Here is a 26,967-nt window from a genome sequence, read left to right as displayed (position 1 = left end):
ATTATATGCAACGTATTCTGCTTTAACGGGCAACTGGGCACCATCATTTGTGAATCAGAGTCAGGAGTTGGGCTTTGGAAATCTCTTTTCTGCTACCTCTTCAGTGAGGAACTTGGCTGAGGGGGCATGGCCCCACCCCATGGAATTGCAGTGTGTGTACCGAAAGAGCAGCTCCTCGCATTGTGGCTGCTGCAATAAATATGAGAAGCCCAGCCAATGTTTTGACATTTAACATCTCCAGCCCAATGAGCTTAGGCCTCCCTGTTCCCATAACCAGCCTTTGCTTTGTGGAAAGCATGCCTTTCCTTCCCCAGACATTGCCAACCTCTGCCCCCATTATAAAAAACAACAGCCCTAGAGCAAAATCTTCATGCACAAAAAGAATATTGACTTGCTGTGCCAACCACTCCCAAATACCATTCCTTTCCCCAATGTCAGAACATTGAAAAGGCTTCTCTCCTGTGTGAACCCCCGGGTGTATTGCCAAACTGGATTTTCGACTGAAATAGAGCCGAGGTGGCGCAGTGGTAAAATGCAGCACTGCAGGCTACTTCAGCTGACTGCAGTTCTGCAGTTCGGCTGTTCAAATCTCAGCGGCTCAGGGTTGATTCAGCCTTCCATCCTTCCGAGGTGGGTAAAACGAGGACCCGGATTGTTGTTTGGGGGCAATATGCTGACTCTGTAAACCTCTTAGAGAGGGCTGAAAGCCCTATGAAGCTGTATATAAGTCTAACTGCTATTGCTATTGAAATATTTCTTACAATCTGGGCATTCATATGGTTTCTCTCGTGTGAGTTCTCTGGCCTGCTTGCTATAGCTTTTGCCACATTGGGACAACTGATAGGGCTTTTCTCTAGTGTGAGCCTTTCCATGAACAACTGGGAAGCCGTTCTGACTAAAGCTTTTGCTGCATTGGGAACACTGATATGGCTTTTCTCCAGTGTGGATCCCCTCGAGCATAATTCTACAATCTTTGCTTTTCCCACAATAGGCAGATCTATGGATCTTTTCAACTACTTACATTATTAGATTCTCAGGGACATCAAAAATACTCTCAATCCCTTGTTGGATGGAACATGGATTCAAGTAACTGTTTCCTTCCTCAAAGGACGAGGCCTGAATTATGGTCTGCCTTATCTGGCTGTCCAAGAGACCTTTATCATTTCCACTGACTTCCAGATCATTTCCCTCTTTTTCTGAACTAGGAAATTATTCCCCTTGATATTTTGATACGTTTCTTCCAGATACACTATATTTGGGTCCAGCTCAAAACTCTTGTCCTGGTTTTGTCTTCCTTATCTGTAAGCTGCTGGGGAAGAAGAGTTTTGGGGATTTCCAGAGGAACTAATAAGTTTTTGATTGCTGCCTTGGTTTCCTTTGCATTCTAATGCTGCTTGTGATTCAGTTCTCCACAGTGCTCTCTTTGGCATTCTTTTGCCTGTAAGATTCACATAAAAGTTTAATTTATTATTATTATCATTATTATTATTATTATTATTATTATTATTAAAAAATAATTTTTAATTTAAAACAAATACAACATCTTTCTTTACATGCTATAGAAAGTGTATCAGTTGGTTACAAATAGACTTTCGTGCATCTCTTCCACAGTCAACAAACATAATTCATGTTAACTCGAGTATTTTAACTCAAATATTCATACATGTCACCATCATCATTTATCCATTTTCATTTGACTATAATTATTAAAATAATAATAATAATAATAATAATAATAATAATAATAATAATAATAATAATAATTTTTGTTTCTTAAACGATACATGCCCACAACAGTGGGAAAAGAAAAAAAGAAAAAAAAAGAAGACAAAAAGAACAAAAAACAAGGCAAGGGGAAAAAAAAAGAACACAGGTATATATTATAAAAAAAAGTATATCAGCTGGTTACAACATGTTTTGGTGCATCTCTTCAATTAATTCATATTAATTCAAATATCTTAACTCAAATGTTTACCATATTGACATCATTATACCTCCACTTTTAGTTGACTACAGTTATTTAAATATCCTTCATCCTTAAATATGCCAAAGATTTAATCCATAACCACATGCTGACATTTCATTTACTTGTTTGTAAAACCCTCTATTAACATCAAATCCTCATATCCTGTTTTAGCTGAACATCCATAATATTTAATACCAAAAATTCCATCTTCCATGCAGTATGGTTTATTATCATTCTCCCTTCTTTATGTAATTATATCGTATATCGTAACATTTTCCCCATATTAGTTAACATTTAACTGTATATATTTTATTTTATTTTTTAATAGTGATAATTATTGTGATTAATAACCTTTGTATATGGTCCAAAAATATTTCCAACCTTCCCTTTTCATATCCAATTATTATTTATCATATCAACTCCACATTATATACATTACTATCAATATCAATTATTATTCAGCTATGTCTATTACAAATAAGAGTAATTAGATTTAGCTAATTTTAAATTGTATTCTTCCATCTATCAGCCTATGTCTCTCCAATAACAAAATCTCCTTAGTCCTATTGCCATTCGTGGAACAGGTTTACCAAATGTTTTTATAAGCAAGTCCAAACAGGAATACCTTTTTGCTTAGGATGCCTCTGATGTAATAATAACGTTGTCCTAGGCTTGTTGCATTTTTCAGTTTGTCTTTAATTCTCAAGGGTGGTATCGAAAATTCTGCAAATGATGTTTCATAAAGTATAGATTCTTTAATGCTTCTCATTCCTCCTGCGCTCTGTCTTTTGAAATAAATCTTCTGTATGGCTGCCCCCCTTTCAAGCGTTGCATCTCTTTCTCCCTCCGAAGTAAACCAGACGCCCGGCATGTCAGCAAGTTGAGAAACTTCATTTCTGACATTCTTCATTTGTATTTCAGGAACATTCAACGTTCTCACTTTTTTCTTCATATTTTAATGTTAAATAGTCCAGCTTTTTTTCAAATCTTTCATATGTGTCAAACAACTTTTGAAATGCGGAGAAAATCATTTGAAACGAATCATTTGAAGCATGTATAGACGCCATGTTGTGACGCAGCTAGAAGCTTTAAGATATTTGCAAGAAAGAACACACTGAGAGCTGTGCTATCTTATCTGATCTTAGACCAACACAGCCAAGCAATAAAAGTGTCAGATTGTAAGAAGCCAAATTGTAGTAAATTGGTTTACAGCCCACTTAAGGAGAGCCAGAGGGAATGTTGGATTAATCTTTCCTTTATCCACGTAAATATCATTTAAAACATTTAAGAAATAGGGTAACCACCGGCCATAAATCCATAAAAAAACCAATTCGCCACTAGATTCTTCTGTTCTTTGGTTTCAATTAGCTTAAATTTTAATGCAGACCGTATCTCTTTGAGTAATAAAATCAGCTTACCAGTTGAAACCACTCCCACCATTCTTAGGGGCAACCTGCAGTTTCGGTTAGCTTGCAGCTAATCCAGAAGAAACTGGCAAAAGGGGTTAAATTCCAAGCCCCCCAGAGACCTGCGAACGTCTCTGAGGTCACTGGATCTCCCCTAACCTTTCACTGTCTCTCCGGGACAGCTAGGGTCCGAAACGACCCGTCCAATTTCCTTCGGAATAGGGGAATTTCAGGAATAGCCTGAAACTCCGTCTTCTCACTGCTAAGCCCCGCCTTCTTCTCTTTTTTTAAAAAAAGAGATCCAAAGGCATCCATTACAATAAAAGGCAAAGATGCCAAAATGCTAACGTAACCCCTTACATTAATTATTTACATTTTCAATATACATGTCAAATACCCATTCAGTTATGAAATTTATTTCTTGACTTGGGTCAATCATGAGTTCATAGAATTGCAGAGTTATCATTAAATATACCTGGAAGTGCTGGGACAGATTATACATATATACATAGCCTTGTTTTCCCCAAAATAAGACCCAGTTTTATTTTCTTTTAGGCCCCAAAATAAGCACCAGGTCTTAATTTCAGGGGATGTTTTACCCGCTTAAGAGCATTGCAGGCAGACTCCCCTACACTTGTTGCACCTCAATCTGACTTCTCCTGCAGCTGCTCCCAACCAGATACGACATAGCTTGTCGCGCAGCCCATGCAAGCTGTGTCCAAATTGTTTCTCAGCTGATTAAAACACTTAATTCAAAGCCCATCATAGTTAAATCTTGAGGACTACTTTTATGCGGGCTGTGGAATTCTGTGATTGAAAATCGGGCAAAACCAAGGTAGAAGACTGAAACTCCACATGTGGGAATTCCATAATCAACAGAAAAAAACTCCATCCAAAATTCCTTTTTGAAGAATTCCTCTAATTCTGGAAAAGGAAATATCCAGAAGCTTTGCTGTTAACCAGAAATAGCAGTTAGACACTTTCCATTTCACTCCACTTGCAACTTTAATCATGAGAAATGTTTGAGCAAAATGAATCAGCACAAAATTCGAACAATCAATTTCTTACCTATACTTTCAATGGGAGATCACAAATTCAATTCAAGCAGTCTATAAACTCATCTACCTTTATTCATATGGATTATCTTGTGTGCAATAAGGGATGATTTCTGACTAAAGCTTTTCCCACAGATAGAACATTCAAAGAGTTTCTCTCCTGTGTGTCCTCTGGTGTTTCACCAGGTGGGAATTCCGACTGAAGCTTTTCCCACAATCAAGACATTCAAAGGGTTTCTCTCCTGTGTGTGTCCTCTGGTGTGTCACCAGAGAGGAATTAATACTAAAGCTTTTCCCACAGATAGGACATTCAAAGGGTTTCTCTCCTGTGTGAGTCCTCTGGTGTATCACCAGGTTGAAACTCTGACTAAAGTTATTCCCACAGATAGGACATTCAAAGGGTTTCTCTCCTGTGTGAGACCTCTGGTGTGTCACCAGGTTGGAATTCTGACTAAAGCTTTTCCCACAGATAGGACATTCAAAGGGTTTCTCTCCTGTGTGTGTCCTCTGGTGTGTCACCAGAGAGGAATTAACACTAAAGCTTTTCCCACAATCAGGACATTCAAAGGGTTTCTCTTCTGTGTGTGTCCTCTGGTGTGCCACCAGAGAGGAATTATCACTAAAGCTTTTCCCACAATCAGGACATTCAAAGGGTTTCTCTCCTGTGTGAGTCCTCTGGTGTCTCACCAGGTTGGAATTCTGACTAAAGCTTTTCCCACAGATAGGACATTCACAAGGTTTCTCTCCTGTGTGAGACCTCTGGTGTATCACAAGGTCGCCTTTCTGACAAAAGCTTTTCCCACAATCAGGACATTCAAAGGGTTTCTCTCCTGTGTGAGACCTCTGGTGTATCACCAGGACGCCATTCTGACTAAAGCTTTTCCCACAGATAGGACATGCAAAGAGTTTCTTTCCTGTGTGTGTCCTCTGGTGTGTCACCAGAGAGGAATTATTACTAAAGCTTTTCCCACAGGTAGGACATTCATAGGGTTTCTCTCCTGTGTGTGTCCTCTGGTGTGTCACCAGAGAGGAATTAACACTAAATCTTTTCCCACAATCAGGACATTCAAAGGGTTTCTCTCCTGTGTGAGTCCTCTGGTGTTTCACCAGGTTGGCATTCTGACTGAAGCTTTTCCCACAATCAGGACAGTCAAAGGGTTTCTCTCCTGTGTGAGTCCTCTGGTGTGTCACCAGAGAGGAATTCTGACTAAAGCCTTTCCCACAGGTAGGACATTCAAAGGGTTTCTCTCCTGTGTGTGTCCTCTGGTGTGTCACCAGAGAGGAATACTTACAAAAGCTTTTCCCACAGATAGGACATTCAAAGGGTTTCTCTCCTGTGTGAGTCCTCTGGTGTGTCACCAGAGAGGAATTATTACTAAAGCTTTTCCCACAGGTAGGACATTCATAGGGTTTCTCTCCTGTGTGTGTCCTCTGGTGTGTCACCAGAGAGGAATTATTACTAAAGCTTTTCCCACAGATAGACATTCAAAGGGTTTCTCTCCTGTGTGAGTCCTCTGGTGTATCACCAGGTGGGAATTATGACTGTAATGTTTCCCGCAATCAGAACATTCAAAGGGTTTCTCTCCTGTGTGTGTCCTCTGGTGTGTCACCAGAGAGGAATTATCACTAAAGCTTTTCCCACAATCAGGACATTCAAAGGGTTTCTCTCCTTTGTGAGTCCTCTGGTGTTTCACCAGGTTGGAATTCTGACTGAAGCTTTTCCCACAATCAGGACATTCAAAGGGTTTCTCTCCTGTGTGAGTCCTCTGGTGTGTCACCAGATGGGAATTCCGATGAAAGCTTTTCCCACAATCAGGACATTCATAGGGTTTCTCTCCTGTGTGAGACCTCTGGTGTGTCACCAGGGTCCAATAATTACTAAAGCTTTTCCTACAGATAGGACATTCAAAAGGTTTCTCTCCTGTGTGAGTCCTCTGGTGTATCACCAGGTGTGAATTCCGACTGAAACTTTTCCCAAAGTCAGGACATTCAAATGTTTTTTCTCTTATGTGTGTGGTCTTGTGTTTTAGGAGTTGGGAATTTCTAATGAAACCTTTCCCACAATCTTGACACTTATAAGATTTCACCATGGAGCGAATCCTCTGATGTATTTACCAGGTGGAAATTACGACAGAAATTTCTCCGACAATTAATGGGTTTTTCTCATTTATGATTCCTCTAGGGTATCACCAAGATGGAATTATAACTGAAAGTTTTCCAAAAATCAGAACATTCAAAGCATTTTCTTCTAATGTATCACCAGCTGGAATTGTGACTTTCCCATAAATAGGATATTCAAAGGGTTTTTCTTCTGGGTGAGTTCTCTGGTGAAATAGAGTTTATAATGAAGCTTTTCCCACAATATAAACACTCATACAGTTTCTCCTTGGAGTCAATCTACAGATCAATCACCAGACTGAAATTGTGACTAAATGTTTTTCCACAATCAGGACATTCAAAGGGTTTCACTTTTGTGAGAGTCCTCGGGTGCTTCATCAGGATGGAATTCTCAGTGAAACTTTTCCCATAAAAAGGATGTTCAAATGGTTCTATTCTTGTGTATGCGTCCTTTAGGGTCTCAAGACCTGGAAATTTCTAATGAAACTTTCACACAATCTGCACCGTTATGTTTTCTCCCTCCTGTGAGTTATCGGATGCAGCACCATGTTGCCATGCTCACTAAAGCATTTACCACATTGGGAGCACTTTTGTGGCTTCCTTCTTGTGTGGAGATGCTTCCATGAACCACAAGGGAGCTGTTGTGAGCATAGCTTTTGCCACATTCAGTAAACAATACCTTGTTTAATGGTACTTTTATTCAAGCAGTCTTCTTCCTCACATTACTGTCACCTGCATTATTGTCTCTTCTATATGACTTTACTATTGATCTTTTCCTCCCAACAGACTTCCAGGTTTTTATTTCCTCTTTTGCTGAATTATAAATAACCCCCCTTCACCTCTCATGTAATATATCGTTGAGTTCTGCATAATCTGCTCATTCTTTCTTGGCTTTCTCTCTCAAACAGCTGCTGGAGGAGGAGCAGATTTGTATGGTTTTCTGCAGGGAATGGAAAATATTTTGATTTCTGGCTTGATTTTCTTCCTTTTCAACATTGATTGTTATTTACAGTTGTCCAGAGAGCTCTTATTGGCATCCTGTTCACCTGTAAGATTCAAAGAAAAATATAACTTTAATTTTTTGTAAAATGATGAGAGATGAGTTGAAAAAAGAAAGAAAAGTATACACCACTTTTGCTCATGGAAGTCCTCAGTGCAAATAAGGGCCCAAAATTCTGTCTACAACCTCTCTGGTGACATCCTTGTTCAAGTAGTCCTTACTTAACCTACGGCAATTGGAACAGATATTTATGAAAGCTTTTCCCACAATCAGGACATTCATAGGGTTGCTCTCCTGTGTGAGACCTCTGGAGTGTCACCAGGGTCCAATAATTACTAAAGCTTTTCCTACAGATAGGACATTCAAAAGGTTTCTCTCCTGTGTGAGTCCTCTGGTGTATCACCAGGTGTGAATTCCGACTGAAACTTTTCCCAAAGTCAGGACATTCAAATGTTTTTTCTCTTATGTGTGTGGTCTTGTGTTTTAGGAGTTGAGAATTTCTAATGAAACCTTTCCCACAATCTTGACACTTATAAGATTTCACCATGGAGTGAATCCTCTGATGTATTTACCAGGTGGAAATTACGGTAGAAATTTCTCCGACAATTAATGGGTTTTTCTCATTTATGATTCCTCTAGGGTATCACCAAGATGGAATTATAACTGAAAGTTTTCCAAAAATCAGAACATTCAAAGCATTTTCTTCTAATGTATCACCAGCTGGAATTGTGACTTTCCCATAAATAGGATATTCAAAGGGTTTTTCTTCTGGGTGAGTTCTCTGGTGAAATAGAGTTTATAATGAAGCTTTTCCCACAATATAAACACTCATACAGTTTCTCCTTGGAGTCAATCTACTGATCAATCACCAGACTGAAATTGTGACTAAATGTTTTTCCACAATCTGCACCGTTATATGTTTTCTCCCTCCTGTGAGTTATCGGATGCAGCACCATGTTGCCATGCTCACTAAAGCATTTACCACATTGGGAGCACTTTTGTGGCTTCCTTCTTGTGTGGAGATGCTTCCATGAACCACAAGGGAGCTGTTGTGAGCATAGCTTTTGCCACATTCAGTAAACAATACCTTGTTTAATGGTACTTTTATTCAAGCAGTCTTCTTCCTCACATTACTGTGACTTTACTATTGATCTTTTCCTCCCAACAGACTTCCAGATTTTTATTTCCTCTTTTGCTGAATTATAAATAACCCCCCTTCACCTCTCATGTAATATATCGTTGAGTTCTGCATAATCTGCTCATTCTTTCTTGGCTTTCTCTCTCAAATAGCTGCTGGAGGAGGAGCAGATTTGTATGGTTTTCTGCAGGGAATGGAAAATATTTTGATGTCTGGCTTGATTTTTTTCCTTTTCAACATTGATTGTTATTTACAGTTGTCCAGAGAGCTCTTATTGGCATCCTGTTCACCTGTAAGATTCAAAGAAAAATATAACTTTAATTTTTTGTAAAATGATGAGAGATGAGTTGAAAAAAGAAAGAAAAGTATACACCACTTTTGCTCATGGAAGTCCTCAGTGCAAATAAGGGCCCAAAATTCTGTCTACAACCTCTCTGGTGACATCCTTGTTCAAGTAGTCCTTACTTAACCTACGGCAATTGGAACAGATATTTATGTCACTAAGCAGCTTAATCATTAAGCATCATGTCACATGACAGTGCCAACTTACATCTGCTCCTCTGTAGTTGTTAAGCTAATTACTGTGGGTTGTTAAAGGCAATTTTATATGACTGTGGCTTGCAATTTCCTGCCAGTATACCCACTGATGTTGCTTGTCAGAAGGTAGCTGGCAAGGTCACAAATGGGGATCATGAGTGTGGGATGCCGCCGCCATCATAAATATGCAACTATTGGCAGAACCCAAATTGGTGCAATCCTTTTCCTGCACCTTCAAAACCACAGTCATGGCTGACATGCGGTCACGGAACAAGTCCTAGGATTACCAAAAATTTTGTGGACCAGGTGCTCGTCTGCTTCTACTGTGCCATAGTAACTTTTGAAGTCTCAGAGAAGAAGTGGTAAGTGAGGACTACCTATGCAACCAAAGATGGATTAAGCACAATTGAACCTGGTTAATACGTGGATGGGACAGGAAATACCATACTTATTGTAAAGACATTGAAGTAAAAAAACTGCGGAATTAAGCTTTGGATGGTTTTGGTCAGCGTGTTATCTTAATTTTTAAATGTTACTTTCATGGATGGAATTTATGCAAACTGTTTGAAATGAATGGATCAAGTTTTCTTCTTCTAAAATTTTTACTATTACTTTCACAACCTACGGGCTAAACGTCTCCTTATTCATCACTACATGTGTCTTTTACTCTTTCTTCTCTATTTCATGTAAGAATTTGACTTTTTTAAAAACTTGGAATATTAAATGATACAAAAAGAACAAAGGGAATTGCAACAATTGTAACAATAAAGAGAGAGATAACTGCTACTCGAAGATTGGAAACTTGAGTACTGAAAACAAAATACTTTTAATTTCACTACTGATTATCCTGGTCTGGAACTTTAAAGTCTCACAGTTTGTTTATAGAAAGTGATAAGAAGTAAAGCACCATTTGTTTATACAAATGTTCCTTTGAAGTATATCCTTAACCAGAGATCTCATGGTGAACCTAGGTGTAACCTTGTAAAAACCTTCCAAGTCAGAGCAGCAGTGTTTTAACAGCTGGAAACAATGGCTTATTTTCAACAACAGAGAGAAACTGTCAGCTTGCAAGAGATAATGTTTGCAATACAGAAATTATCAAATACATTTGAGAAAATGTTTGAAAAATTAGAGCACTTAACAGAAAAATATGATGAAAAGGATGGAGATGCTTATCAAATGGGAAAAATACAGGGTAGAGTCCCAAACAATAAAGAGAAAAATGACTACAAAGAAATCAAATCTGCTGACATCTATGGTGAATGGTTTCTGTCTGGAAATGAAAAAAGTGGAATATTGATAGGGGAACTAGATGGATGGGAACCCTACCCTAGATGGCAAGACACAGAAGAAGAAAAAATAAAAGAACTTATGGATTTAAAGGGAGAAATTGATAATAACACTGACAATTAAAGACAAGCTGATTAAGGAAAAAGAAGTGCATCGAAACTACATGAGAGAATCAATAAACAAGGAGTTGCAAAGAAGAGTCCATACAAACTTGATTAAGGAGATGATTAGAGGACTGATGCCACAAATGGCCGAAGACATGAGACTATTTCGCTACTATAAAGTTACAGGCTGATAGATAAAAGTGTTTAATCTAAAACTAGTTGGACTTAGTGAAATTTAGTGACAATAGATATGGTTAAATAAACAATTGAAAATGATAATAATGTACACATATGTATTGGTATAACAAGTAGTAATTGGATATGAATATTGAATGGTACCTATGAAAGGAAGTTGAGAAATGGTTTGGTTACATATAAAGATTAATTAAAAAAAGAACTAAATTATGATAATGGACATAGTCAAATAAAGGAGAGATAATGATAACAATGTCTATATAGATATGGGTACAACTTAGGGAAATTGGATGTAAATTGTAAACAGTGATTTGGAAAGAAAGATTAGAAACCTTTGTTACTAAACATTATTGATGTTTAGCTAGAATAGGCCATAAGGAATAGTGTTATTGGGATACTAGAAATAGCAAATGAGATGCCAGTATGTGGTTATGTCTTGAGTTTTGGTATGTTTTATGATGAAGGACGTTTAAATAATTATAGTCAAACGAGAATGGGGGTAGGATGATGGTAATATGAATAAATATATTTGATTTAAAATACTAGAATTAATATGAATCATGGGTGACTGTGAAAGAAATGCACGAAATTTTTTGTAACCAACTGATATACTTTCTACAGTATGTAAAGAATGTGTTGTGTCAATTTTGAAAAATAAAAATAAAAAAAACTTTTGATAATAAAATAACAATAAAAGATCTAATGGGAGAGAGTCGACCGGAGGTTCTCCAGCTGGACAGTCATGGGTGTGTGTGGCCTCTCAAGAGCCTTACATGAACCCTGTCTGACAAACCATCTCCGAGATCTTTTTTAGATCAGAAGCCCACTGGAGATGGGGTGAAAAGGGGGCTCTCATCAGATCCAGGGGGAAGCAACAGGTCCCTCGCAGGTCAGAGATTTGCCCTCTGAATTAGAGTAGAGGCAGCAGCATGGCAATATGGCTGCACAAGAAGCTGACTTCTAGCCAAAGCAACAGAAGAGGAGTGTGAGGAAGAGATGAAAGACCGGTAAGAAAATTCATCAAATCCACAGTCATAAATCAAACTTGGAAAAGGCAAAGAATCTTGAGAGCATAAATAATATTGAGGGTCAGATCGGGATTTTTTCCAAAAGAAAGAAATAAAGAAAAGGAAAAATGGAGGGTTGAAACACTAGCCTCCCCCTCCCCCCAAAAGCCATTTGTTTGAAACAATTCAGACAGAAAGGGTGAAAGGAGACAAAAGTGACAAACCCGCTCAAATAGCAACTCTAAATTTGGTTTTCGACTTGAAAAGATTGTGTTTTCAAAGGAGCCTCGGAGCGTGAAGATTTACTGCGTCCGAGTGTTTTTTAACAAACATATCTTAAGCAACCCCAATTAATGAGAAAGGGAATGCAACAAGGGGGAAAGATCAAGAAAAAAGCACTATCTCCTCACTGACAACTGATAACCTAATCTTGCCTGTGTAGGAAATTTTAATTAACCAACTGCCATAAATCAGAACTTGGAAAAGCAGGAGGAAGAAACATACCCGAGTTTTGGCTGTATGCAAGCTTGTTCCAATTAATATATTTTGAGCAACTATAATGAGAGGTGAAAAATAGGAAGGAAAAAAACAATAAGAACAAAAAACTGGGAAATAGAAGTTTTCTTTTTGCTCTCTCTATTTTTTATTCTGCAAAAGATCAAGATGGCTCCAGTTTCTCTTGTTTTCACAGTAGTTGAATTAACTAAATTTAAGGTGGACCAGAACCTCGAAGTAAGATTTGTATAACTAACTGCAATTTTAGAACTGGACATTAAGGAAGAACAAAAGACCAAGATGGCTCCCATCGCTCTTTCCCACAGCAGCTGATGTAGATAAATTTAAGGTGGAACGGAACTCTGAAATAAGAACTGTATAAATAATTGTATCTTTGGTACTGGACATCATGGAAAGCTGGGAATTTGAAGAACTACATGAAATTATAAAAAATATGCATAAATCATTAAAATCAAGCCTAAATGGAATTCTGAACCCCGAGAAGCAGGTAATTACAGAAGAAGGCAAAGAAGAAAGGGGCAAAGATAATGAAAGGGTAGAAACAGTGGGAAATAAAAAGCAGACAAAAAATTCCATAGGGCTTGGCAGTGGTATAGGGAAAATTGTAAAAGGGGGATGTGTCCCAACAAAAGGGAATAAAAAGTAAACAAAAGAAGTTTTGTAGGTTGTCAGTGGCATAAAGAAAATTGAAGAAGGAGGTTACGCCCCAACAAAGGGAAATGTAAAAGATCCCTTTGATGGTGGCTTGGGGAAAATTGAAGATGGTGGACGTTTCAAAACAAAGAAAAGGGAGAAACCAGGAACAGAGAAGTGAGATAAAAGACTTACTAGGAAAAACTTACACAACTAGAAATTGTTATATGGGAAAATATAAAGCTAAGGGGGATTATTCCTAAATATGATAATAAAATGGAGTTGCTAACTGGTTGAATATGATAATGGAAAATAATTAAATAAAGGTTAAAGTATATGGAGGATGTAAGGATGTATAATTATATAAATATAGTGATGAGAATACCTGGGAATTGTAATCAGGTCTACATCTCGGCCAAAATTAGGCTGGGGTAGAGTGGGGGGTTTAAAAGTACAATGATATTTGTATATGTATACTTTTTTGTCCTATTTTTTTTAAAAGAGAGGGAGGGAGATATATGTTAAAATAAAATATGTATATTGAAAAGGAATTATAAGTACCATCATCATAAAAGGGAGCTCGCTCAGAAGCAGAAAGAGGGGAGAAGAAAGGGAAGAAGAGAGGGATAGGAGAGAGGGCGGGGGGGGAAGAGGAGAGAAAGGAGGAGTGGAAAGGGGAGAGAGAAGGGGAAGTAGAGAAGAGAAGAGAAGGAAGAGAGGAGGGAGGGAGGGAGGGAGGGGAGAGGGGGACAGAGGGAAGAGAGGAGGTAGGGAGGGATAGGAGAGAGGGAGAAGAAAGTGACGAATAACATGCAAATATGATGCATGGAGAGCAGAAGAGCCAATAATTGTTTTAGGGAGTTGATGGTAAGATGAATTGACGTAAACATTTAATAATACAATACGATGTTGGCTATGTAATAGTATACATGTGATTATATGTTATGAAAATAAAAAAATAATAAACTTTATATAAAAAAGCATTCAATGTGAGACTTTAACTACCCTGATATTAACTGGGAGACAAACTCTACAGCAAATAGGAGATTGAACAGATTCCTAACCAATATAGCTGACAACTTTGTCATCAAAAAGGTAGAGGAGGGAACTAGAGGAAAAACTACTCAACCTAATTCTTACTAATAGAGAAGCGATAGAAGGAGTTGAAGTTGTCGGAACCTTACTGGAATTCAATATAATGCAAACACAAGGAATAAAATATAATCCAACAAGTGTCTTAAACTTTAGAAGAGCTGATTTTAAGAAATTCATAGCCTAAGCAAAATTTCATGGATAAAAATCCTAAAGGAGAAAACAATGCAAGGAGCGTGGGAAATACTGGAAAATCTATATATGTATAAAAGTGAAATACCACTCACGCATTATCACAGAACCGTAAAGCCTACAAACCTCAAATTTACCATGTACAGATGAAACTCGAAAAATTAGAATATTGTGCAAAAGTTCATTTATTTCAGTAATGTAACTTAAAAGGTGAAACTAATATATGAGATAAGACTCATTACATGCAAAGCAAGATAGTTCACGCCGTGATTTGCAGTGGCCAAAAAAGCCAATACAGTACTAAGCACTAAGTAGATCATAATCTACTTCTTGGTAAATTAGAAAAATGTGTGATAGGTACATCCATCCACACAGATGGATTCATAACCGGCTGACAAACCACAATCAAAGTGTATTCCTTAATGGGACTATATCTATATGGAGGGAAATAAGCAGTGGGTACCCCAAGGTTCTGCTTTAATACTCTTTAATATCTTCGTAAATGCCTTACATGAGGGAGTCGTATGGGAACGCATCAAATTTTCAAATGACACCAAGTTGGCAGGAATAGCCAACACCTCAGAACATAGGCTCAAGATAGAGAATCTCAATAGATTTGAACACTGGGCCCTACCTAACAAAATGAAATTCAATGCAGGGAGGAAAAGGGTTTTACATGTATTCAAGAAAAACCAAATGTACAGAATAGGTACCACTTGGCTCAAGTAATAACTATGAGGGGAACCTTGAGGTCCTAGTGGGCAATCATTTAGATATGAACCAGAAGTATATTGCAGTGGCCAAAACAGCCAATACAATACTAAGCGCCATTAACAGAGAGATAGAATCAAGATCATGTGAAGTACTAGTACCACGTTATAAAGAGTAAGACCACACTTAGATAATTGCACACAGTTTGGTCAACATATCATAAAAACTTGTTGAGACTCTGGAAAGAATGCAGAAAAGAGCAGCAAAGAGGATTAGGGGCCTGGAGGCCAAAATAAAAAGAAGGGCTGCAGGAATTGGGTATGTCTAGTCTAGTGAAGGGAAGGACTAGGGGAGACATGATAGCCATCTTCCAATACTTGAGGGGTTGCCACAAAAGAGGGAGGGGTGTCAATCTATTCTCCAAAGCCCCTGAAGGCAGGACAAGGAACTGGATGGAAACTAATCAAGGAGAGAAGCAACTTAGAACTAAGGAGAAACTTCCTGACACTAAGAACAGTGAACCAGTGGAAGGGTTTCCCTTCAGAGGTTGTGGGGGCTCCATCCCTGGTGGCTTTTAATCAGAGACAGGACAGCCATTTGTCTGAAATGATGTTGGGTCTCCTGCTTGATCAGGGCGTCTGAATAGAAGCCCTGCAAGGTCCCTCCCAGCTCTGTCACAAACCCTCCAGTGATGGGAGCCCCCACAACCTCTGGAGGGAAGCCATTCCCAAAGGATCCACCTTCACTTGGAAGAGACTTTTCCAATCTTCCCACCAGGAGGAAAACTGCAGCCACCAGTTTCACAGCGTGCAGCCCCAGTGGGCTTAAATTCGGGGAGGGAAGGAAACTGCAGCAGCAGCAGCTGAGATGCTTCAGCCCAGTTGCTTCTCTGCTCCCAGGACTCTCCTCCCACCCGCCCTCAACTCACCTTCCAGCTGCTGCTTCGACCATGGGAAGAGCAGAAAAGCCGCTCTGCACACCACTCTCCTCCCATGAGTGATCCGGACGGAACAGGAAATTCAGCTGTTCCCAACGGTGCTTTTTTCAAAAGTTTCTTTCTTCTACTCTTCCCGTCGCTTTCCAACCTTTCTAGCAATTTAGTACTCGATGGTTTTAACTCCTTTAAGCTCAACCCCAGGTATTATCCGCTTTTGTAGGCACAGGTGTTGCCTATTTGAGCACCATCTCCAGATAGGAGGCAGAAAAAAAATCTATTTCCAGTTTCTACCTGAGGCGTTTGCAAAAGGTTTCCCCTGATTAAATGCTATTCAAGTAGTTTTTGACTTCTAGCAACCGACTTTGCAACTGAGCCTAGTGAAATAGTGAAATGTGATGTTATTTGTGAAGATTAGCTATGTGCTGAGCCCTAAAAGTTCATAAAGGTTTTACAGAATTACACAATCAGCTTTCTTAGGGGTGACTCTCAGTGGAGATCAAAACCTCTCTACATGCCAAAACTTTATGACTCCGAGGCTCCCAGGATTTTAGGGCATGGCGGCAGCATCAGGCCAGACACTCCAGGGGAGCTTCACTCCTGCTGGCCAGGGCTGCATCCAAGAGCATCAACCACCAAGCTTCATTCTTGGAAGAGGAAATTTTATATCTGCTAAATGCCAGGTGTAAATTCTGTAAACTTGCTTGCACTTAAGTCTCCCATTAGGTCACACAGAGAAATATATGCAGCAGGGCCTAGAAATGGAGCCTAAGAAAGAGGGCCTGATTGCCTATATATGGTAGAAGAAATTTTCCCCCTCCCCCAATGTCTATTTATCTTTTTATTGTACAGAGGGCTGTTTTTTATATATTCTGCTATTTCCCTCATGTTAATTTTAATGTCTTAGAGAAACACAACGTTCAGTTTCATCCTTCTGCATCCTGAATGTCTTCCAGATTTTGAGGCCATAATTTCCTAGCCAGCATCTCCTTTTCACAAAATATCTGTGAGTTATAAGCAGAGTTTCTGAATGGCCCCAGTAAGTTGCTGAAGCTTCTAAAAAATACATGGTAAAAAAATATTATTATTTGTATACTTGGAACCATACCCATTGCTCTTTCTTGCCTTCTGGGGCTTTGTATCCAGCAAAGCCATAAGCTCTTCCAAACTTTTTCTCTTCCCTATCTTACTGTCCCACTTATTCCCTCCCCAAAATCACAAATCCATGACTGATAAATATAACTTGTCCCCACTGGGGTAGATTTTTAAAAAATAATAATTTTATTTATAAGTTTTTTTTAACTGCTTGGTGAACAGTGCATTGTCTGGGTCAATACTTTATACACAATACTAGTAATAAATATTGTTTAGGTATACATAATAATACTTTTCAACTTCTAACAATTATGTATAGATAGTAATGTTAATGTATTATATATGCTCATTTTGCCCAGGATCTCAAACCACGTGGTCCTGTCCATCATTAAACCATCTTTCCAAGCAGGGTCCATGTTTCCAATGTTTTTTCCACTTGGACCTGAACCCAGATGGACATTTCTTTCAACAATTTGGCAACCCAGATGGGTCTCCAAACTAACCTGACCTGGGTAAGCCTCCCTTGCTGGCACTGACCCATTGAGTCTGTGGGTGGATTTTTCCCACACCCTGGCCATTTGGAACAAAGGTATTAAAGGGGCTTTGAATGTTGAGTTCAAAGGCTGTTTGGAAAGGTGAGTACCTCTAAATTTTAACTTTAAAAGCCCAGGAGGTGAAAGAAAGTATGTGTCTCTGTGAGTGAATGTGCTTGAGAAAAAAATCCCTTCTCTGGATCTTGCTCCCTCTGTGCATTTCCTAACTGCAGAAAGACCAACAGAGTCTGGAGAGCATGGGGGGTTTGCCAGAGTACAGGACCTTCTGTGGGTAAAAGGGAGAGAGTGCGTGGGAAGGGGTTAAAAGGCAAATGAGAGGTTCATTCTTGGGTGACTGGCTGAGAATCACTGAGCAGATCCCTATTCTGGAAAGGAGGTACCCATACTCTGAGTAATTTGGGTGGACAGAATCCTCCCAGGCCATTGGCCTGAAAAACTGAGGGCTGGCCACAGGTTAGAAGGTACGTTCACCTGTTGAGGGTGGTGTATTCCACAGTTGCAAGGGAGCCAAGTAAAAGAAAAGAGTGGAGCCTTGGACTCTTGTCGCGGACAGTGGGAAGAACAGACCAGGAAATGGGAAGCTCAGAGTCTAGGATCCCAGTGAAATCTCCCCAAGGGAGACTGATGGAGGCCTGGATTTGGGACAAATTATCTGTCCAGACAGGAATGAAGAATAGGCACATGGACCAAGGTATGTGAGAAATGGACTCTGCTCAGGGATGAAGCAAGAAAAACCAATTTGGCTAAATGAAGATTCTTAAAAGGGAAATACCGTGTTTCCCCAAAAATACAACATGTCGTGAAACTAAAGCCTTGCCACATTTTTCAGGTGGGCAAAAATATAAGCCCCCCCCAAAATAAGCCCCTTTGCACAACCCCCCTCCGGCCAGGCAAAACACTGCTCACCAAACTAGTGGTATTCCAAAGGTGCCAAGCCGCGGGAACCGGGGGTAGGCAAAGGTGATCCCGTTGCTTGGTGCCTTTGGGGAACCGCTAGGTTGGTGAATGGCCCTGTGGGAAGCTGAAGAGAGGGGGTTGCCGAGCGGCTGCTCTCTTGCGAGCGGGCTCTCAAAGAGCCGGGAACAGACTCATGAGCGAATGGCTGTGCTGTTGCTGTTGCAGAGCGCAACACAGCAGCCATGAAGAGATCACACGAGCAGCCACCCGGCAAACCCCCTTTCCAGCCGGGCACAACGCCATTCACTGACCTAGGGGTATTGCCAAGCCGTGTGAGCACCTGTTCGCCGTCGCCCAGCTCCCGTGGCTTGGCCCCTTTGAATTGCCAGTGAATGGCGCTCTGCATGGCTGGAGAAGGTGGTTACACGAGCGGCTTCCCCTCTCGCTCACGTGCCTCCCAGCCTCACAATGCCTTGGCCTAACTCTCCCCACAGAGCCAGGGCACCTATGCTGCCACCGCCACCACATAGCTTTTTCCGGTAGTGGCTACTCTGAGCGTACGCCTGTGGTTGTATGCTCTGCCGGCAGCTGGACAACAATCATAGAGCGTACGCCCAGAGCGGCCACTGCCAGAAGACTTGGTTTGTTGGGATGGCATGCTTTTCTATGGTATAAGGGAACTAAAACACAGGGCTATTTTAGAAGACACTATATTCGGGAGGTTTTGTTACTAAATTAGGAGATCAAAAGGCAATATTATTTGAAAATTCCAGTCTGGCTCTCAACTATTGAAGCTTTATCATATCCAATAATGTGCTGTCCCAACAGTATATAGCTAATGTAGGAATTAAGAACTGTCTCCTTTAAGAAACTACCTCATGGGAAATGCAGCCACCTTATGGGAAATGTAGGCAGAACTGCCTTGTGGGAAATGTAGTTCCATAACATGTGATCACATCTGTGTTCCCTGATTGGGCAGTGGGTATTTTGCCCGGGAAAAGTGATTTATTACCGGTCACTCTCTGAATCGCCCTTTGTTAACTGGGATGGGGCAGAACGCGTCTCCGCTCATCGAGGGATATAAGAAACCACAGACTTTTTACACTACGTGATGGGACAGATCAAGGAAAGTCAGAAGTATCTTAACACTGAACTATAAGTTTTGCTATTAAGAATGCCTGATAATAAACTTGATGAAAAGAATGTCCTAAGCGTGGGGTTTAACTGCATGCCCCCAGCTATCTGCATTGCAGGGGCAGAACAAATAATATACATTATGGGTATACCATTGGAAAAAGTGATGCACAAATATAAAATGTTGGAGAGTTCTTTGCAAAAATATTGCTAATTTCTAGAACATTTGTTTAAAATGAAGAAACACCAATTGCAACTGAACAATATGATGTACAATGATAATGATATATTTATGTATGTTTGATGGATAATCTGTGATCTTATACACAATTGAAAGCGGTGAGGCACAAATGCTTGTAACCAAATGACATGCTATATGTAATTCTAATTGATGAGGGTTTTATGTTTCATGTTTTGTTTGTTTTTGTTTGTTTGAAAATAAAAAAACTTAAACAAACGAACAATTAAAAGCACCCATCAAGTCTCTCTGATATGATCAATGTTTAATCTTTTGCCAATAACATGTGTTCCACCCACACATTTTGGCAAGAGGGATGGATTGTAAAAAGTTAGCACCCACCCTTTCCCAGAAGAATGAAATCTTCTCGGAAATATTAAAAAGGCAGAATATTATACCTCCCTGGATGAGAAAAAGAGAAATATGTTCTTGGAAAGCAGCCCCCACCTTTGTTAACAGCCCCAGAAAGACTGGACCACCTTATCTACAACACAAAAGATCTTCTCCCTCAGAACATAATAGCAGTAGACTTAGCAGTAGACTTATATACCGCTTCATACCTTACCCTTCTTACCCTCTCTAAGCGGTTTACAGAGAGTCAGCATATTGCCCCCAACAATCTGGGTCCTCATTTTACCCACCTCGGAAGGATGGAAGGCTGAGTCAACCCTGAGCCGGTGAGATTTGAACCGCTGAACTGCTGATCTAGCAGTAGCCTGCAGTGCTGCATTTAACCACTGCGCCACCTCGGCTCTATAGGATTAGCCCTCTACCCATCTAGCAACAGATTGTATCTACCCAACAAGGCTCAACCATACCTAAGACTCAAGACAATCAAGCAGAATACATTTCTTACACAGGAATAGGAAACCCTAAGGCAGCCCAAGAGCGGGTATACATCTGTCTCTCTCACACACACCCATATGCTCATTTTCCCCAGGGCCTCAAAACCTGTGGTCCTGTCCACCATTAAACCATCTTTCCAAGCAGCCTTAAAAGAAGCCCTGAGAGGAATGAAAGAAATAGAAGCATCTCCCATGTGTTGGGAAGACAGCTTTACATTATCTTACCCCCACATTCACAGCAATGCTGCCAATACCCATTTCTTTCATTCTCAAAAACTGTTTAAAAGAGCAGCACAATGGTTTTTTAGAAATGAAACATTTTCCACCATATTGTGTGCATTGTTCAAAGGACTGTTGAATTGGCCCATCTAGTCACATGACCACCTAGCCACAGCCACACAGCTGGTCCGTGCCCTCCCCCCCCCCCAAGCCTGAGGGTCCATGAATTGGCCACATTTAAAAAGTTTCAGGGCATCTGGGTTAAGGTCATGTCCTGTCCTTAATCCCATCACCTGGAGGTGAAGGTATTTTCTTTGTGAATATGACTCAGGATTTCTTAATGAGCATCTGCTGTAGGCTATTAGGAAAGACTGGGGGCTACTTTCTGCCTTTAAAAACATGTTTCTCCATTTCTCCTTTGGAGAAATAGAATATTCTACCTTTTTTAATATTCCTCAAAATATTTCATTCTTGGGTGACGGCGGGGCTTGCCACAATTCCCCCCTTTTGGGCTACATGTACTTACATATATTGCCCGATGTACACACTATTAGAATGGTCTCTGTATTTCTGTATACCTAGAATGTCACGAGGGATATTTGCCTGGCATCCGTACTTGGGGTCTGTTGAAATGGGAGGTGATTTTCAGGCCACTGGGACAAGGGGAAGCACACTGGTGGAGGCAGCAGAGGACTCTCATGATGATTATGGCAGTGGCCCCAAAAAGGAGAGCTTTCAACCCATGAAGGTCTAGCAGCCAGCACAGAAGTTCTGTTATATAGAAAAGAAATGTATAGTGTGCAATTTTCTGTGCCAATTCTTTTTAGATATGTCACTTTCTAGCTTTCAGTTAGGTTTGAAGCAAGCACATTCCCCAAAATTATTTGCAGCCATGATTGTGCCTTAATAGATAATCAAAGACTGCTCATTTCCTATGATTGCTTCCTGAACCTGCCTTAGCTTATTGCAACCAGGATTTCTGAGGCCAAATTTAGATTAACCGGTGTACAAGCCAGGCTATGAACATTTTTGAAATTGCACACAAGAAATCCTGGGACTCCTACTAATGCAGTGGATAATTATATGCAACGTATTCTGCTTTAACGGGCAACTGGGCACCATCATTTGTGAATCAGAGTCAGGAGTTGGGCTTTGGAAATCTCTTTTCTGCTACCTCTTCAGTGAGGAACTTGGCTGAGGGGGCATGGCCCCACCCCATGGAATTGCAGTGTGTGTACCGAAAGAGCAGCTCCTCGCATTGTAGCTGCTGCAATAAGTATGAGAAGCCCAGCCAATGTTTTGACATTTAACATCTCCAGCCCAATGAGCTTAGGCCTCCCTGTTCCCATAACCAGCCTTTGCTTTGTGGAAAGCATGCCTTTCCTTCCCCAGACATTGCCAACCTCTGCCCCCATTAAAAAAAAAAACAGCCCTAGAGCAAAATCTTCATGCACAAAAAGAATATTGACTTGCTGTGCCAACCACTCCCAAATACCATTCCTTTTCCCAATGTCAGAACATTGAAAAGGCTTCTCTCCTGTGTGAACCCCCGGGTGTATTGCCAAACTGGATTTTCGACTGAAATAGAGCCGAGGTGGCGCAGTGGTAAAATGCAGCACTGCAGGCTACTTCAGCTGACTGCAGTTCTGCAGTTCGGCTGTTCAAATCTCAGCGGCTCAGGGTTGATTCAGCCTTCCATCCTTCCGAGGTGGGTAAAACGAGGACCCGGATTGTTGTTTGGGGGCAATATGCTGACTCTGTAAACCTCTTAGAGAGGGCTGAAAGCCCTATGAAGCTGTATATAAGTCTAACTGCTATTGCTATTGAAATATTTCTTACAATCTGAGCATTCATATGGTTTCTCTCGTGTGAGTTCTCTGGCCTGCTTGCTATAGCTTTTGCCACATTGGGATAACTGATAGGGCTTTTCTCTAGTGTGAGCCTTTCCATGAACAACTGGGAAGCCGTTCTGACTAAAGCTTTTGCTGCATTGGGAACACTGATATGGCTTTTCTCCAGTGTGGATCCCCTCGAGCATAATTCTACAATCTTTGCTTTTCCCACAATAGGCAGATGTATGGATCTTTTCAACTACTTACATTATTAGATTCTCAGGGACATCAAAAATACTCTCAATCCCTTGTTGGATGGAACATGGATTCAAGTAACTGTTTCCTTCCTCAAAGGACGAGGCCTGAATTATGGTCTGCCTTATCTGGCTGTCCAAGAGACCTTTATCATTTCCACTGACTTCCAGATCATTTCCCTCTTTTTCTGAACTAGGAAATTATTCCCCTTGATATTTTGATACGTTTCTTCCAGATACACTATATTTGGGTCCAGCTCAAAACTCTTGTCCTGGTTTTGTCTTCCTTATCTGTAAGCTGCTGGGGAAGAAGAGTTTTGGGGATTTCCAGAGGAACTAATAAGTTTTTGATTGCTGCCTTGGTTTCCTTTGCATTCTAATGCTGCTTGTGATTCAGTTCTCCACAGTGCTCTCTTTGGCATTCTTTTGCCTGTAAGATTCACATAAAAGTTTAATTTATTATTATTATCATTATTATTATTATTATTATTATTATTATTATTAAAAAATAAATTTTAATTTAAAACAAATACAACATCTTTCTTTACATGCTATAGAAAGTGTATCAGTTGGTTACAAATAGACTTTCGTGCATCTCTTCCACAGTCAACAAACATAATTCATGTTAACTCGAGCATTTTAACTCAAATATTCATACATGTCACCATCATCATTTATCCATTTTCATTTGACTATAATTATTAAAATAATAATAATAATAATAATAATAATAATAATAATAATAATAATAATAATAATAATAATTTTTGTTTCTTAAACGATACATGCCCACAACAGTGGGAAAAGAAAAAAAGAAAAAAAAAGAAGACAAAAAGAACAAAAAACAAGGCAAGGGGAAAAAAAAAAGAACACAGGTATATATTATAAAAAAAGTATATCAGCTGGTTACAACATGTTTTGGTGCATCTCTTCAATTAATTCATATTAATTCAAATATCTTAACTCAAATGTTTACCATATTGACATCATTATACCTCCACTTTTAGTTGACTACAGTTATTTAAATATCCTTCATCCTTAAATATGCCAAAGATTTAATCCATAACCACATGCTGACATTTCATTTACTTGTTTGTAAAACCCTCTATTAACATCAAATCCTCATATCCTGTTTTAGCTGAACATCCATAATATTTAATACCAAAAATTCCATCTTCCATGCAGTATGGTTTATTATCATTCTCCCTTCTTTATGTAATTATATCGTATATCGTAACATTTTCCCCATATTAGTTAACATTTAACTGTATATATTTTATTTTATTTTTTAATAGTGATAATTATTGTGATTAATTACCTCGGAAAGGGGGGTATTACAATTAAAATCTTTAGAGGTATTAAAAGAGGAGAAGGTAGTTCAAACATGGTTCCAGTATGGGCAATTACAGGCTAGGTGGAAAATAGATCAAAAAATTGGTTTTATTCAAGTTGAGGATAATCTGTTTAAACAAATAAGAGATCAAAGCTTAATGCATATAAAGAGGATATATAATGTATTAATACAGATGGATTCGGAAACAGAATTAGTTAAAGATTGTATGATAAAATGGGCTCAAAATATTGAGGAACCAATAATGTTGGATACATGGGAAAGAATCTGGGTAAGAAATGTGAAATTTACACAAGCTCAAAATCTGAGAGAAAATTTTTACAAGATGTTCTATAGATGGCATTTAGATCCTAAAAAGTTGGCTTCTATGTATCCGAATGTACAGCCTAAATGTTGGAGGTGTGGTTCTCTCGATGCTACATATTATCATATATGGTGGACCTGCCAAAAGGTTAAGGCATTTTGGATAAAAATATGGTGGGTCATGCAAAATGTTTTTAAAAGAAGGATAAAGTTTAGTCCTCAGTTATTTTTACTAGGTATATGTACTGATTTTACAGTGGTAGAGACCAATTTGACTTTGCACCTGATAACTGCAGCAAGACTGTTGGTGGCGCAATATTGGAAGAAGGAAGACTTGCCTACAATCCAAGAATGGACATTGAAAGTAACAAACTTAGCTGAAATGGCTAAAATATCGGCATATCTCAAAGATCATTCAAATGAGAGATATAAACGAGACTGGAAAAAATGGATTGACTATATACAAAATAAATACGGGACTAAGAAATTCCAGTTAGCCTATGCTTAAGATCAGAAATGATTTAAACTGTTAAAAGTTAGCTCAGTAAGAAGAAGCTAAGGTCAATCTAGAATGTCATTAATTTCTTTATTTCTTTTTTCTCAATAGATTTTAGACTGTGTTAGTTAAAAATCCATACCGGGTACGGGTTCTGGGAAGTCGGGGGGGAGGGAAGGAGGAGGGGGGGTGGGGGGGTGGAGGGAGGGAGGGTACACACAACAACAAAAAATTGTACTTCAATGTTTTAATGATTGACAAATGACATATTTGTGTTTTTTTTAAAGAAAAATAAAAAAGTTCTGTTTGAAAATTCTGCAAATGATGTTTCATAAAGTATAGATTCTTTAATGCTTCTCATTCCTCCTGCGCTCTGTCTTTTGAAATAAATCTTCTGTATGGCTGCCCCCCTTTCAAGCGTTGCATCTCTTTCTCCCTCCGAAGTAAACCAGACGCCCGGCGTGTCAGCAAGTTGAGAAACTTCATTTCTGACATTCTTCATTTGTATTTCAGGAACATTCAACGTTCTCACTTTTTTCTTCATATTTTAATGTTAAATAGTCCAGCTTTTTTTCAAATCTTTCATATGTGTCAAACAACTTTTGAAATGCGGAGAAAATCATTTGAAACGAATCATTTGAAGCATGTATAGACGCCATGTTGTGACGCAGCTAGAAGCTTTAAGATATTTGCAAGTAAGAACACGCTGAGAGCTGTGCTATCTTATCTGATCTTAGACCAACACAGCCAAGCAATAAAAGTGTCAGATTGTAAGAAGCCAAATTGTAGTAAATTGGTTTACAGCCCACTTAAGGAGAGCCAGAGGGAATGTTGGAGTAATCTTTCCTTTATCCACGTAAATATCATTTAAAACATTTAAGAAATAGGGTAACCACCGGCCATAAATCCATAAAAAAACCAATTCGCCACTAGATTCTTCTGTTCTTTGGTTTCAATTAGCTTAAATTTTAATGCAGACCGTATCTCTTTGAGTAATAAAATCAGCTTACCAGTTGAAACCACTCCCACCATTCTTAGGGGCAACCTGCAGTTTCGGTTAGCTTGCAGCTAATCCAGAAGAAACTGGCAAAAGGGGTTAAATTCCAAGCCCCCCAGAGACTTGCGAACGTCTCTGAGGTCACTGGATCTCCCCTAACCTTTCACTGTCTCTCCGGGACAGCTAGGGTCCGAAACGCCCCGTCCAATTTCCTTCGGAATAGGGGAATTTCAGGAATAGCCTGAAACTCCGTCTTCTCACTGCTAAGCCCCGCCTTCTTCTCTTTTTTAAAAAAAAGAGATCCAAAGGCATCCATTACAATAAAAGGCAAAGATGCCAAAATGCTAACGTAACCCCTTACATTAATTATTTACATTTTCAATATACATGTCAAATACCCATTCAGTTATGAAATTTATTTCTTGACTTGGGTCAATCATGAGTTCATAGAATTGCAGAGTTATCATTAAATATACCTGGAAGTGCTGGGACAGATTATACATATATACATAGCCTTGTTTTCCCAAAATAAGACCCAGTTTTATTTTCTTTTAGGCCCCAAAATAAGCACCAGGTCTTAATTTCAGGGAATGTTTTACCCGCTTAAGAGCATTGCAGGCAGCCTCCCCTACACTTGTTGCACCTCAATCTGACTTCTCCTGCAGCTGCTCCCAACCAGATACGACATAGCTTGTCGCGCAGCCCATGCAAGCTGTGTCCAAATTGTTTCTCAGCTGATTAAAACACTTAATTCAAAGCCCATCATAGTTAAATCTTGAGGACTACTTTTATGCGGGCTGTGGAATTCTGTGATTGAAAATCGGGCAAAACCAAGGTAGAAGACTGAAACTCCACATG

At 39.4% G+C, this 26,967-nt stretch overlaps 1 protein-coding gene and 1 pseudogene across 2 annotated transcripts in view; both read right to left on the bottom strand.

Annotated features, from left to right (window-relative positions):
• LOC106548984 (uncharacterized) overlaps positions 1–26,967 on the bottom strand; it is a 95,102-nt pseudogene that overhangs the window by 57,377 nt on the left and 10,758 nt on the right. The gene's annotated exons all lie outside the window — the stretch shown is intronic.
• LOC148047591 (uncharacterized) lies at positions 2,175–6,025 on the bottom strand. Its single transcript, XM_087711705.1, has one exon. The coding sequence runs from the start codon at positions 5,910–5,912 to the stop codon at positions 4,572–4,574; it is 1,341 nt and encodes a 446-aa protein (XP_087567831.1). The 5' UTR covers positions 5,913–6,025; the 3' UTR covers positions 2,175–4,571.

The sequence above is a fragment of the Thamnophis sirtalis genome, unplaced genomic scaffold, assembly GCF_051295495.1.
Source record: "Thamnophis sirtalis isolate CommonGarterSnake01/CBP01778 unplaced genomic scaffold, rThaSir2_p1.2 scaffold_3, whole genome shotgun sequence".
Taxonomy (NCBI): Eukaryota; Metazoa; Chordata; class Lepidosauria; order Squamata; family Natricidae; genus Thamnophis; species Thamnophis sirtalis.
This window is presented reverse-complemented; position numbering and strand designations above follow the sequence as displayed.